At 38.0% G+C, this 15741-nt stretch overlaps 1 protein-coding gene across 1 annotated transcript; it reads left to right on the forward strand.

The window, feature by feature from the left end:
* The first annotated feature begins 2608 nt into the window (after positions 1-2608).
* On the forward strand, positions 2609-6277 carry pfdn5 (prefoldin 5). The gene is made up of 6 exons (XM_083971633.1): positions 2609-2698; positions 4235-4337; positions 4632-4663; positions 4783-4857; positions 4958-5063; positions 5944-6277. The coding sequence occupies exons 1-6, from the start codon at positions 2633-2635 to the stop codon at positions 6018-6020; spliced, it is 459 nt and encodes a 152-aa protein (XP_083827759.1). The 5' UTR covers positions 2609-2632; the 3' UTR covers positions 6021-6277.
* The last annotated feature ends 9464 nt before the right edge of the window (positions 6278-15741 follow it).

Raw genomic sequence — 15741 nt, forward strand, 5'->3', positions numbered from 1 at the left:
GTTGGATTGTGTATTTGATGAGGGAAATCAAAAAATCCCATTATGTGTTTATTCTAATGAGTTAACTCAACATCTGGAACAGTTTTTTACTTATTGCAAACATATTTTAACTTGAAATAAGTAGAAAAATCTGATAGTGGAGCAAGTTTTTCTTTCTTATTACAAGAACAAAAAACCTGCTTTCATTGGCAGATTTTTCTACTTATTTCAAGTGAAAATTAGTTTGAAATAAATGTAAATTGTCTCAAAACAAGTTAATTTTTAGGTGATGAGTCTTATATTAAGTGGAAAGAGATTAGTTTTGACAAGAAATAAGACAAATATTCTTGGAAAGATTTTGAGTTTTTGCAGTGTGGCAGAATCACGGATGAGACCAATGATGACGTCACTATGATGCATAAAGTGTTTTCTTGTCTGTAACAACATCTATTGCACGTCTGCCCGTCCTGGCTGAGGGATTCCTCCTCTGTTGCTCACCCTGAGCTTTCTCCAGTTTTGATGACAGCTTTTCACACACTTTTCATCCTGTCATCATCAGCTGCAGGAGGTCCTCATCTGGAACAGTTTTGTGGTCTTGTGTAGTGTAAAAAAGGCTTATATCCCTAGAACACTTAAAATAGTAACATCATAACTTCTCTATGTCGAAATGTTACCAATTATTTTGAGATTTGAGACTAATTACAACCATAGAATACCACTTACCATGTGTTAAAGCAGAAGTGAGTGATCCGGTCGTTTTGGCTAATGCTGCGTTCCAGGCGGGCTTTTTAAACCGTAAATTACAAATTACATTTCAAGTCACAACTTACGATTTTTTTTTTTGTCTGCATTGTCTGAGTGGATTACCTCCACAGGGGTGGTAACCATTCCAGAGTTTAATGCATTTTTTAAATATATTTTAGTGACTGTAGTGAAATAGAAAGGGGGAGGTGAAGGACTGTGAAAACAAAAAAAGAAGAGGTGAGGAGTGGGGGAAGATAAATGTTGATAGTAGATATAGTGCATAAAAGAAGGTGCAGGGGGGGTGTGCCTGTGTGCTTCTGAACACTGTTGAGAGCCCATCAGGGGCCTGGGGCCAGTGTGGTATCCATCGGAGCCAGGGCCAACCCCCGGTGCACCGGACAGGGAGGCCTAACCGTCACCCTCCATACTACTACTACTACTTCTATACCTATTCTGAAGGTTTTTACAGCGGGGATTGTTGATATATCATTCAAAGCCTGATTTTATTCCTAAAAACATGGAAAAAAATGTTTTTTTTAGGGCTGGTGTCAGTATTTTCTCATTTACAAAGTGATAAAAAGAGATATCCAAAATCCCCTCTGTAAAAACTTCTGACTCTAATGTGTCAACAAAATAAAACAAGAATTTTGAAAGGGGCTTTATCCATTTTTCAGATTTCGGTTCTGTAAATGTATGCACTATGCAAATTTGCGCATATTTCATTAGATATTGCCTCATTTACATGTTTGCACATAAAATTTGACAAAACTTGTAATACAAAAAATATTTGTCTTAATGTAAGTGATACACTTGGGAAGTTTCATGGTGATATCTGTTATTTAATTATTTTTTTTTACCCAATTCACCTGTAGTGTCTCCTTTAACCCTCAGGTGCCCCTTCAGCCTTTTTCAATTTTTACCCCTGGACAAAAATTTCAACTTATAGTAAGAGACATTTAGACATCAGTTACTCCCAAAATGTTTGTGATACATATAAGGCTGGATCTTGACCTATCATAAAAATCACTTTTGACATGGGTTACAAAATGTTTTAACCCCTTCCTGGCCAGTTGTTGTTGCAGCAACAACATATGAGTTCTCTATTTTCATTGATTTAAAAAAAATAATAATAATAATAAAAAAAAATGTATTCTTTATTCCAGTCTGTATTATATTCTGAAGGTTTTTTTTCTGAGTGCATTGTTGATATATCATTCATACAACATTTTATTCATACGGATATGGCGAAATATGATTTTTTTTTTAATGGTATTGACAGTATTTTCTTATTTACAGAGTGATAAAAAGAGATATCCAAAATTCCCTCGGTGAAAACTTTAGACACAAATATGTCAACAAAGTAAAAAAATAATTTTGAAAATAGCTTTATCCATTTCAGTTCTGGAAATGTAAATGTAAGTGTAAACAAATCAGTGCATATTTCATTAGATATTGCCTCATTTACATATTTAAACATAAAATTTCAGAAAACTTGTAATACAAAAAATGTTTGTCTAAATGTGAGTAATAAAATTGGAACGTTACATGGTGATACCTGTTGGTTAATTTTTTTTTTTTCAAAAATGCATTAAAAATCCCATAGGCAGAGGTGGACATTACGGGCCCAAAAATTGGACTATCATTCTGAAATTCGGGACATCCAGAGTTGACCCAAAAGTACACCCCCTTGCCAAAAATCAGCCCCCAGTGACCTTTCATTTGACCGTGGGGGGGTAGGAAAGAGTGCCAGGTGGACAACAATGTTCAATGTGTTCAATGTGTATTACCCGTGTTCTCCGCTGCGGGGCGCCCTTTCCTTTCACACTAAACCTAAACCCGCTGCGTCACCCGGAAGCTCTCTCCCTCTCCCTCTCTGTCTCGCGGGGTCACCTGGCAACGCGCTTCCAACATGGCGGTGAATCTGACGGACCTCTCCCTGCCTCAGCTAGAGGGGCTGAAGACGCAGCTGGACCAGGTAACCATTCAAAACTGCAGTCTTTTTAACTTCTGAACGTGTGGTCACACATCGACTCTATCAGGATTATGTTATAATAATAATAATAATCTAGATGAATTAAACACAGGGCGGAGGGGGAAGCTAACAGGCTAACTAGCGCCACCAGCAGAGGCTAACGGTAACTTACAAAACGTGATTTAAATAGCCGGTGTGTGTTTGTGTGTTTGTCACGTTAATGTTGTGTTTCCACGTTAAATATTAGCCTTTAATATTATAATCCCACAATTAATAAGCGATGTTTTACTATTTAGATGTGCGTGTATTTGTTTTAATCTTCTAATAACTAAAACAGAGCAGTTACTTCTCTTAACATGGCTGTGTTTTCCTTCCTCAATGGCCTCATCAGTGTCTATACAAGTTTAATTGTTTTTCTAGACTCTAGACTCATTTCCACTTTTTTTTTCTCTCTCTGTTTTTATTAAGGTTCAAACAGACCACATATTATCCTTTACATATCATTTCCACAGAACCATGCATTATTCCTTTTATGAATAAACATAACAAAGCGAGTAACACAGCTTACAAACATACTTACATAAACACATAAATACACCACCAGAGTCATCCATGTTATGCCACTCAGTGAGGTCCACAGCATCTAAAACTGGTTGCCATACCCTTGTCCATGTTATCACGAAGGCTGTAAGTCAATTTTCCCAAAGGGACTATACTCATTACCTCCGTGTACCAATCATTCAATGTAGGAATGTCTTTATGAACCCAGAACTTAGGTACCAATTTCTCTGTCACATTTATTACAGTTAGAGGAACTGAAACCAACATTTCCACTATTTTGAATTTGAACAGACCAAACCACAAGATGGAGCACCAGTCCAATATTAGCATTATTATCATTTTGAAAAGTCAATTATACCTACATCATCAATAAACCTTTACATCATGTTACTTGAGGCCACAAGGTTGTGCAACTTTATCACTGTTTCTTGGTGTTTGGTGGTGAATATGTGTAAGTTTGAGTGGTGTTTTAATGTGTTTGTAGTAGGTGTTAAAGGGACAACGAGGAGTTTCTATTTGGTTATAAAAAAGTCTAACGTTAATGTGGATGAATCTACGCTACCACTTGTTAATGGTCCATTTTAGATAAATCTATGGTTTTGTCTCTATGGTTATTTTGTTATTATTAGTGGTGGTGGAAATGCTGGTCGAGCCGACCAGCATTTTTTACTTTTGGTTTCGTGGCGAGTCATGAGAATAACGCCGCCGAATCTCCGTTTATGGTGGGAACTACGACGGTATGTGATCGTCTTCCAACCTCTGACTTTAATTCTTGATGAATGAAAACACGAGTCTGTCTTGCGCCGGTCAAATAATTTCACGGTGCGGAGGCTCATAAATGTAACTACACAGATTCAAATGGGTCTCTGGCTTTTGGTTGTAATTCTCAGTGATTGTGAGCAGTTGCTGTTGTTGAGTTATTTGATCACTTGTTGTACTACTGACTCTGACTTTTGATTGTTTTGTCAATTTTTACAGGAGATTGAGTTCTTGACATCTTCAATAGGCCAGCTCAAAGTTGTCCAGACCAAGTATGTTGAAGCAAAGGACAGTCTGAACGTCCTCAGCCAAAACAATAAAGGTGAGTTTGGTTTTATTTAAATGCTCTAGACACATGTTTTTTATCACTTAGTGGAGTGAAAGATTAAAGATCAACAGTGGTTCTTTACTTTGGTTACTGTGATAAATCCTCCTCCTGTGTTGAAATAGTTAACTTTATTGTAGAAGTTTCTGTTATACTTGAAATATCCAGAACAACATGATTCGGTGTGTGTTTAGTCTCCAGAGGTGCAGCGTCTTTATTAAAGTTCATGTAATCATCCACATGTTTGAATCTGTTCATCATTCCTTAACATTTCTCTTCTCTCTCGTGCAGGAAAAGAACTGCTCGTGCCTCTCACCAGCTCTGTATCCTTCATTACAGCTATTCATATTTTATATTTTCATATTCATTATTTTCCTGTGTTGTGAATTGTGCTTAAAATGAAATTGTGTCCGCACTTGTCCTTAACCTGGCGTCTTCTCAGATGTACGTCCCGGGAACATTAAATGATGTGGAACATTGTTTGGTGGATGTGGGAACAGGATATTATGTTGAAAAGGTAAGGAGAAAAAAGTACATTAGACACGATTTACTCTACTAAAGTGGTATTTTGGTGTGTGAATTTTATTTTTTACTGCTAATTTTGTCTGTCTCTGTAGAATGTGGATGACTCGAAGGCATTCTTCAAACGCAAAATAGACTTCCTCACAAAGCAAATAGAGAAAATTCAGCCGGCCCTCCAGGAAAAACATGCAATGAAACAAGGTAAGTCTCATTACAAAGATGTTCTGTCTCTTATCTGTTACTATTTCAGTCATAACATAAAAATGATTTGCATGCATCACAGAGACAAATGTTTACAACGGTTGATATTGGCTGAAAATAAACGCTGCGGTGTTCACATCAGCTATTACAGGGTATCCGCGGGGTCTTGAAAAGTATTAAAAGGTGATAAATCAATTTTGGGAAAATTAAGACCCTTAAAAAGTATTAAAAAGTCTTTTCACGACATTATAAAGTCTTAAATTTTGAAGGTATTTTTTCTGAATTAGCTGTCCAATAGTTTGAGTCCTAAAAAACATTGTGAAAGTGTGTGAATTTATTCATTTTATTAAAAAACAAAGATGAACCGGTACATAAAAAAGAAAAGAACATTGTTGTTTGGGTTTTTTGAGAGTGGAGCAATGTTTTTTGTTTTTTTTTATTATAAACTTTGCCTTTTATTTATTATCCCAGCCTATTTTGAATACTGTTGTATCATAGTGGTCTATAGTCTTTATCACAAACTAGAACTGTTAAGTTAAAAGTGTCACTGATGTAAATGGTTACAGCTTGAAGTGGCGGTGAGGTATATTAAAAAATATTGATAAGGTCTTGAAAAAGTCTTAAAAAGGTATTAGAATTAACTTCAAGATTCCTGTATATACTATATACCCTGTATTAATAGAACCCAGACATTATATTACGGTAATGTAAAAGAAAATGTCATCGGGTCACTATTGTGCTGTGTATGCGTTGAAAAAAACATGGTGGCAAAGATTCAACAGAAACCACGGATAAATATAAGAACATCTTAGTAAATATTTAATTCTCCTTTATCCTGAGACACACCTGTTTGTATAACACACTGCGTTTTGTCTTGCAGCTGTGCTGGAAGTGATGAACGTGAAGATCCAGCAGCTGCAGCAGAGCCAACAGACGGCCGTAGCCACCAAGGCCTAATGACAAAACCTGTTCTTCATCATTTTTATGTTTGTGTGGGAAAAAATGTAAACCTGCTGTTGTAAGACAATAAGATGCCATTTGTTAACTTAATGAGAACATGTTCAATACAGTAGAATAAAAGAAATTAAATCGTTTTTTTTTGTTACTGAATTAAGTGCACAAACCCGAACAGCAGTGATGTAAAGTAGCTCATTAGTCATCATGGCAAAGCAAAAGCTTCTACTTACTTTTAATAAATTTCACTGTGAACTCGAGGAACGTTGAAGTTTTTAATTGTCTGACTCTTGAGCTCCGTATCTCAGTTACATCTTCATCTCTTCAGATTCACCTGGACTCACAGGTGAGCTGATGTGTTACACTGCCTCATATGAAATAATCTAAACATTTTCAGCTCTGTTTAAAGCAGATATCAGTGGAATGTTTTTGTTAATATAAGTCCTAAATAGTCCTATTTTCCGTCAGCAATCACTTACATGAAGTATTTCAGCCTAAACACGAGTCTCTCCGTCACTCTGCTCTGCTGTAACCAGAGGAGAAAATTTTCCTTGTGGGATACAAGTGTTATCCAATGAGGAGAGAGAACGGCATGAAGGGCTGTGTGTGCAGCCAAGGGATGCGCGTGAATGTGGTGACGTAGCACGAGGACCAATTGATGCCTGACAAGGGCGGGGGCTGCTAACTCATGGTGCGTTCAAAGAAACTCGTACTTTGTGTTTTTCCTTCCTGTGAAGTCATACCAGTTCGATCTGGTACGAGTTCACGGGTCGGAAGTTACGAGTGGCCGTTATAGGGAACTTTCACAGACAACAGGATGGTAAAAACACGAGCTACGGGTTACCTGGAACGCTACCAAGTCGTAGTTGTGACTTGAAGCTGTAACTTACGGTTTCAAAAGCCTGCCTTGAACGCAGCATTAGCCGAAACGGCCGTGAAGCTGATATCTGCTTTAAGCTTCATTGACTCTGGACCTTTTTGTGGCATTGCCAGGTTTTAATACATACTAATTTCAACCCTCACATTAGTATCACATCAGACTCCTTAAATGGAAAGTGAAAGAGTGAATTTCATATTAATGTCTTTTCCACTCAGCTCAGGAGTTTGACTGTTACCTAATACTGTGTATCTTCAGTACCCTTGCAGTTCTAATTCTTTTCTTTTCATAAAAGCTTATACTTGTACTTAAATCCAGAGGAAAATATTGTCATTGTTCCTCTCTACTACATTTATTTGATAATTTAAGTGACTAGCTCACAAATTCAGGTTATTGCAAACCAAAAACATGACAATTTGTTAAAGATTAACCTGACGATACATATTAAAATAGAGCCATACACTGATCAGTTGACTGACAGTAAATTATCATTTACACAGTTTATCATGTATGAGGATTTTAATTGATTCCTCTTTTTTTGAAGATGATTTGCACAATTTACAAACCAGTCAATCAACAAAATGATCGGTAGCTGAGTCCATAATCAAATTTCATCATCAGCTGCCTACAACTTTATCATGCACTCACTTCATATTGCAGCAGTAAAATGTCATATTTATGGCCTCAGTGATAATATGGGTTTGTAAAACAGTCACAGCTGACTTTTATATTGTAACAGCCATTGCCTTTTACTTACAGATAGACTTTCAGTGCAAGACATGTACTTGTAATAAGTATAAGTAGTAAGGGCAACATATGAAAATCTGGGAACTAAATCCTTACCAAGAAATTTCTTCACAGTTGTCTTTAGGAACATGCGTAGTATGACGTCTTAAAATGTTGAAATTCAACTCCCGTGGGAAACCCCCTAAAAAACGACTCAAAGTTGGGGTACCCGGTAATTTGATTTTTGAACATTCCGAAATGTTAAATTTGGCCTTAAGTAACTTGTGAGGGGTCAAACTAGGGGTTTTTCATGATTCTGAGTTGATTGCAAACATTAGTTTTACACCCAAAACACTCCTTGGTGGAGAAAAAAACAGCCACACCCACTTTTCTTGTTCATCAGAACCCCCATCACCACCACCAATAGAATGTTGGTGCAGGGAAGTTCCATAGTGCAGTTTCAGCCGACGCGACCCGGCTCAGGCTGCAGCGGCAGCACCATTCATCCTATTAACCATTTTTCTACCATTGCAATGAGTCTGGAAACATTATTTTAAGGCCGAAAAACTCCGCAATGTTACTTTAATGCAAATTCAATCATGAATTCTTTGGCCTTACCACTGCAACTTTTCAGCAAATTTGCTATCATAGATCGCTGTGGCTACTAGCTGTGGTCAGCTGTGGCCACAGTGTTTCCATTACGTTTTTTTGCATGTCTGTGTTTTTATTACTAGTTATTGTTTTCATATAACATTAAGTTGTATGCGGATCGGGAGCGAGAGAGAAGGAAAGACATGAGGTGCACACCAGATTTCACATACCAGTAAAAACGGAAACATACACATAGCCTACACACAGACACACACTTCTCACTATTGGGTACATGTACATTAAAAGGTTGCTTTCTTCTACTTTTTATTTATTGCCATGGTAAATCGGCCTAAGTATTGTTTAGTGGTAGTTGTAGTTGGTTAGCATTAAAAGTGAGGAATTTTGGAGTTAGCTAGTGCTAGACATGTTGAAGCCATATACAACCTTAGATCATTGACAGACACTTTTTACACCTTATGTGAGAGCATAAGAACTTGAAATATGTCATGTCATTGCGTTGATAACATGCATAAGAAACTTAAAAATTGTGGTAACACTTTATTTGATGCCTATCTCTATAATGCATTATTGTCATACTTATAATGGGTTATAATAATAAAAGTTATAATGCAGTTATAGCACTGTATAACTATGGTTATAAACACTCATAAATGATTATAATGCTTTATAACAATAATCATAACACACTATAAAGCATTTTATCTTGTCTTATAAGGTCAGGTATTAATATATTACAACTATTAGGAACTCACTGACAATGCCCACATTGATAATGCATTAAAATATAGTTATAATGTGTTACAATTGGCTTATAGTTGTGTATAACTATCATAATAAACACTCATAAATTACCATAAGGCTTTATAACAATAAGCATAACATATTATAGACCATTATAACTCTATTGTAATACTTGACCTTAAGCCATTATAAAATGCTCTATGATGTGTTATGCTTATTGTTATAAAGCCTTATGATCATTTATGAGTATTTATAATGATGGTTATACACTTTTATAAGACAATTATAACACATTATAACTATATTTACGATGTATTATCGACGTGGGCATTGTCAGCCAGTTACTAACAATTATAACGTATTATTATACCTGACCTTATAAGTCATCATACAATGTTTTATAGTGTGTTATGATTATTGTTATAAAGCCTTATGATAATTTATGAATGTTTATAATTATAGTTATACAGTGCTATAACCACATTATAACTCATTATAAGTATGGTTATAATGCATTATAGAGATAGGCGTCAAAGTCTTACCAAAATGGCTGTTAGTTGGTAAATAACAGTAAATAATATGGTTAGTTAGCCAACTCCTATGTGCGACTGAATCTGATGACCATCTCTGACCATTTTATTTTCCTAAATGCTAGCTGACTGCCCCATTAGCTATCAAGCTAGGAAAACATGGCATAGGCCTATTGTCATCGCAAGGATTTTTGCAGAACGGTTTAGGCTATTATAATAAAGGTGATCTACTATACTCAATAGAATACATTAGAGATCAGCTATTCCTGTGTATGACAGAGGTTTTCTTTAATGTCACAAAAAAACTTCTACTATTACTACTGAATATTTAATATAACTTATATTCTACCTTTTTACATTGTTGGACATTAATCTAGCACACACGTCAATGTCATGTCAAAAACCTGGGGGCCAGATCTGTCCTGCGACACTTTTATATGGCCCTATTATGTTAATAATGGCCCACCAATATAGCATTCACATTACTCACATTACAAATCCCATAATACACTACAACAGCTACCACGGCCATGACCAAGCAATAGGCCCAAGCTGGAATGAACAAGTTTGTGACACACTGCAACATCTTTTTCCATTCTTCAAAAACGACCTCTTAGAGCCTGGATGCTCGATGGAGATTGATGCTCAGTGTGTGTGCAGATTAACATTATCATGTTTGCAATCAATGTAGCACCACTGTTTTTTTTTTGTACTTTTCCCATCTTCATTTCGAACAAACTTGTTTCAGTTGTTGCTGGTATGTGAAATCTGGTGCATGTCCACTGTCTTTTCTCTCTCGCTGCTTGCTACCGATCTGCATAATAAATTACATCTATAATAACTTTTTTAATAAATTTAGCGACACCACAAAATCCTGGAGGGTCTGTAGAAATATAATAGAAAAAAAAATAGAAAAAAGGTAGAAAGTTATATTGAGTATTTAGTAGTATTATGTAACACAACCTCTGCAATGATAAGGAATGGCTTCTCTGCAATACATTCTATTGGTGGTGGTGATGGGGGTTCCGATGAACAAGAAAAGTGGGTGTGGCTGTTTTTTTCTCCACCAAGGAGTGTTTTGGGTGTAAAACTAATGTTTGCAATCAACTCAGAATCATGAAAAACCCCTAGTTTGACCCCTCACAAGTTACTCAAGGCCAAATTTAACATTTCGGAATGTTCAAAAATCCAGTTACGGGTACCCCAACTTTGAGTCGTTTTTTAGGGGGTTTCCCACGGGAGTTGAATTTCAACATTTTAAGACATCATACTACGCATGTTCCTAAAGACAACTGTGAAGAAATTTCTTGGTAAGGATTTAGTTCCCAGATTGGTCAAATATCTGCTAAAATGCCCTTATTAAAGTAATCTCATTAGACAACTCTTTCTACTGATAGGGAGTCTTTATAATAGTCCAGGCAAAATAGCGTTTTACGACAGACTAATTGTAACAGACTCCTACCACAATGAAAGTAGACATGAAAAGTAACATTTTTTGTATTACAAGTTTCTTGGAAAATTAATTTTAATATGCAAATGACAGGGATGCAAACAGCGCGCCGAAAAGCGAAACTCGCTTTTTTCATGACCAATTAGGTGACTTGTGTGAATCATTCAGATCCGAAGAGTTTTTGTTTTGAGGGGGGGGGGGTCTCAGCGTCTCAGCTGGGGTCAGTAAAATGTTTTTCTAACAGGCTGACAGTGACAATCACGTGAAACTGAGGCGAACTCATTCATGGTTGTCTCTGATTACACTGATAACTGCCTACCTCCTCGTTACCCAAAGCGGTGCGTAGCCGCGTGCAGTCGGTACGTACATTACTGTGTCAGGCAGGTGTCTCCCACGGAGCTCTGCCCCGTTTCAGAGGTGAAGGAGAGACGTCGCCTCCGCGATGTAGAATGTGTTCAATTAAAGTGAAACTAACACATTATATAGGCTATACGTATGTCCATTACACACTTTTAGGCCTTAAAATGTCTTAAATTTGTTGAATTATTGTGTTGAAGTCTTAAATTATTTTAGACAGGTCTTAAATGTTCTTATGCCCACCATGGGCGAGCATTTCACTCGCATTTGCCCCTAAAAAAAAAATACATGTGTGAACCAGGGAAATCACAAAAACAGAAAGAGCACAACCTGCGATTGGTCAAAAACTACAAATCCCACAATTCTCTGGCCTCAACAATAACAGTAGTTGTGTAAGTAAGGGAGAGTGGAGCTGTAGGTGAAAAGAGGAAACAACGCCACGTCTGGTCCTGTTCTATGTTGTTCGTTCACACCGTCACCGTTTATTCGTTACGTCCGCGGTGTAAAAGGCCGTAACGCAAAGACGCGATTAGGCGCGAGACGCGGTATACGCGACTTTTTTTTTTTTGCGACGCAATACACGCGATTCTTTTTGTGCGACGGGACCTTCGCGTCTTCGTCTATTTCATCGTGTTTGGTGGGAACACCCACAAGGGGCTTCCCAAACACGAGGAACGCTTTTTTTTCGCTCGAGTTGTGACGCGCGACCAAACGCGAGATACGCGGTTTGTCGCTCCTTCTGACTCGTGTCAAAAAAAAAATTCACGAGCCCGCCAACAACTTTTTTTTTTTTTTTTCAAAGGAGGTTAAACTGAACTTAGTTATTTGTCTAGGAAGACGTTTCACCTTCATCCAAGAGGCTTCATCAGTTCATGTAGCATCTGACCAGGCTGAGACTGGTCCAACTATCTGCTGTGGAGACTCAGTATAAGTCCAGTTGCTTTCGATTTAACCTCCTTTGAAATACTATGACCTGGACAAATGAGAATATGCACAGGCCTACAACAACATTTCTGCTCTCACCAACCATGGTTGAGGTCACAACGCTGCTGTAGCTGCTCTGGAAGTCCGAGACACTGAGGCCAAACGCCGCCGTCGTTTCTCCATGACGGCGAGTTCCGGGCTGATGAGCTACAGAGACTTTAGAGTCAAAGAGGAGCAGTGCGTCGCTGTGTCGGACTGTTTGGATTTAATGAAGAAGCTGCACAGAGTCAGGTGAGCAGAAGCTGCCCCCCCCCCCCTCCCCCCCCCACCGTGGAGCCGCTGCTGTCTCATAACATGACGCACAGTATACTGTTATGAGACACATTATGCATCCCAACTGTCTTTTTTTTTTAGAGGATTTTTTTTTTTTTTTTTACCAAGAATGCGCCCAAAAAAAAATCATGATCCAGGGGCCAAAATTGGAAACAAATATATATATATTTTTTAATCATAATTCTCATTATTCTCCTGATGTCGGTTTAATGTAAACAGATTGCGCTGATATGCGTCATGTGACAGCGGGGCACTGCTGCAGCTGCTGTGCTGTGATGGACCTGATCAGACTGGTGGTGGTCCACAGTCAATCAGTCCCAGATCCTCCACCGTCAGCAGATCCCCGAAAGCTCCCGCAAATAATACATCGAAGCAGGGGGACTGCCAACGGAAATTAGCCTGTTGGCTATAATTGGGTGCATTTACATTTTATTCTTTTAAAATGTTCATTAATGTACACTGTCCCTCTTAAACAAATAAAGGAAATTAAATTAAATTAAGTTAAGTGGCAAGTTGCACCTTTTCGTCGGCTTATTATTTGCGGATTTTTTTTTATAGCCTATATAACGTCACTGCAACATGCGGCTCTCAGTGCTTGTCGGTGTTGTGTCTATAAATTGAAATAACTTTTCCTCGATAGAAATATGAGACGTGGTCGACGATAGGTTTCATTCATCCATGTTTTGGCAGACGATACAAATAACCAATGATAATGAGATTTCCACCGCGCCGAACCAATCATGTGGCTGGAATAGAGCCAGTCAACAGTAACATGTGCATTTGTTTGGGTTGCTGCAGACGTGCACATCAGCTGACACCGCCGATAAAAGAGACAGAGAGAATGAGTGTTGTCTCGAAAAAAAACAGTGAAGGAGAACTTGGACAAGTGACTGAAAAGACCCGTGGTGCGTAATGGAGACACCAGGCAGCTGGAGCGGACCGCGGTCACGGTGCGGCCGCTCTGCTGCTCACCTCAGTGTGTGCGACAACTCATTCATGGTTGTCTCTGGTTAGACTGATAACAGCCGACCTCCAATGTAGACGCGACGTGCGCGCTCGTTACCCAAAGCGGCGCGTGCGTGCATTCGGTGCGACGGCGCCGCCGTTTCCCCCCGTGCATGTCCGTTGCTGTGTCAGGCAGGTGTCTCCACGGAGCTCTGCCCCGTTTCAGAGGTGAAGGAGAGACGTCGCCTCCGCGATGTAGGATGTGTTCAATTAAAGTGAAACTAACACATTATATCGGCCTATATGTCCATTACACACTGAATGGGATGTTAAATCCCATGTCTTTATTTCTTCTGTTTATTTTAATAGTAATAATTATGACTAACATTCAGTGAAGACCTAAAAATCAGTATCTCCAAAATTGAAATATTGCAATGGTTTTTATTTTTTTTAAAGCATTTTTAATATAGAAATGTTGGCCTTCTGAAAACTATGTCCATCTATATGCACTCAACACTTGGTTGGGGTTGAACTACTGGAAATAGACTTTTCTGTGATATTGTTAATGGTGAGCCCCCCCCCCGCCAGACAATTCCTCTCTTTTTTGGTCCTGACCCGTTTGCATCCCTGGATAATAATCCAGGGATATGAGTTTGTAAAACAGTCACAGCTGACTTTTATATTGTAACAGCCATTGCCTTTTACTTACAGATGGACTTTCAGTGCAAGACATGTACTTGTAATAAGTATAAGTAATCTCATTAGACAACTCTTTCTACTGATAGGGAGTCTTTATAATAGTCCAGGCAAAATAGCGTTTTACGACAGACTAATTGTAACAGAATGTTTTTCACCATAAATCATTTCTATGAGGTGTCCAGAACAACATACTAAAAGTTGGGGAAATATGTTTAATTCGCATCATTATTTACTGTATAAAGTCTATGGTGCCAATAAGGCCAGACAACAATACACCCAAATAGACTTATTTTTAGTAGTCGTGAAAACTAAAAAATGTTTGTATTTCAAGTTTCTTTGAAAATGAATTTGAATATACAAATGAGCCTTACACTAATCAAATATGCCCAAAATACACCTGAATAGGCTTATTTGTATTCCCTTTACTCCTACCACAATGAAAGTAGACATGAAAAGTAACATTTTTTGTATTACAAGTTTCTTGGAAAATTAATTTTAATATGCAAATGAGCAAAACACTAAGGTAATACTGTATGCCCAAAATACACCCGAATAGGCTTATTTTCTTCCTTTACTCCTACCATTCGTCTATGGTACCTTATAGGCACCATAGACTTTATACAGTAAATAATGATGCAAATTAAACATATTTCCCCATCCCAACTAGGATTTCTTAGGACTTTTATTATGTTGTTCTGGACACCTCATAGAAATGATTTATGGTGAAAAACATTCTGTTACAATTAGTTCTATTTTTGGGTCCAAAATGAGGGTTCCTACATATTTGAAATTTCCAAATTCCATACTTTTTCCAGACCATAATTTCCAGACTTCTCTCTGTAAAAAAAAAATCAAATAATTTATGATATTTGAGTAAATAGTTAGTTGTGCATTATATAATAAAAGTCATGCAATTAATCATTTGTTTTCCTTATTCTGAATGTGTATGCCATTGTGTAACTAGCTATAGGTACAATAGTGCATACAAAAATAATTAACCCAGATAACTTCAGATAAGACCAAACCCAGATAAGTATTAAGATAAATATATTTCCATACAATAATTTCCATTTTCCATACTTTTCCATACTTGCGTAGGAACCCTGTATAATGTCAGCTCAGTATGCTATGTCTGTAGATCAAGGTCTTTTATATAGTAGGCTACTACAGTCTATGGATGGGTCTGTGCTCCACTCCTCCTCCCCCTGCAGCCGCCGCACTGTCCCCGTGTAGAGGTCACCGTCGGCGGTTGCTACGCTGCGGTGTTAGCGCTGCTGTTGCCGGGGAGGCGGAGTGAACAGGGCTGCCTGTTGAGACGGAGGACGCAGCTGCTGCCTCTCTTCTGTCTGAATGAACGACGGCGTCTTGGGTGTTGGTTGGAACAGTGCAGCATTGTTTTGTTTTTTCTTCTTCCGTACATTGGGAGACGACAAGTTTTCCAGAAAATATACGTTTGTTTTTTTCTGGTTTAAGTTAGAAAGCTATCGAAGAAGTTGAGGCGCACGCGGACAAGCCGTTAGGACCATAGTA

Source organism: Trachurus trachurus (assembly GCF_905171665.1).
Source record: "Trachurus trachurus genome assembly, chromosome: 5".
Classification (NCBI taxonomy): domain Eukaryota; kingdom Metazoa; phylum Chordata; class Actinopteri; order Carangiformes; family Carangidae; genus Trachurus; species Trachurus trachurus.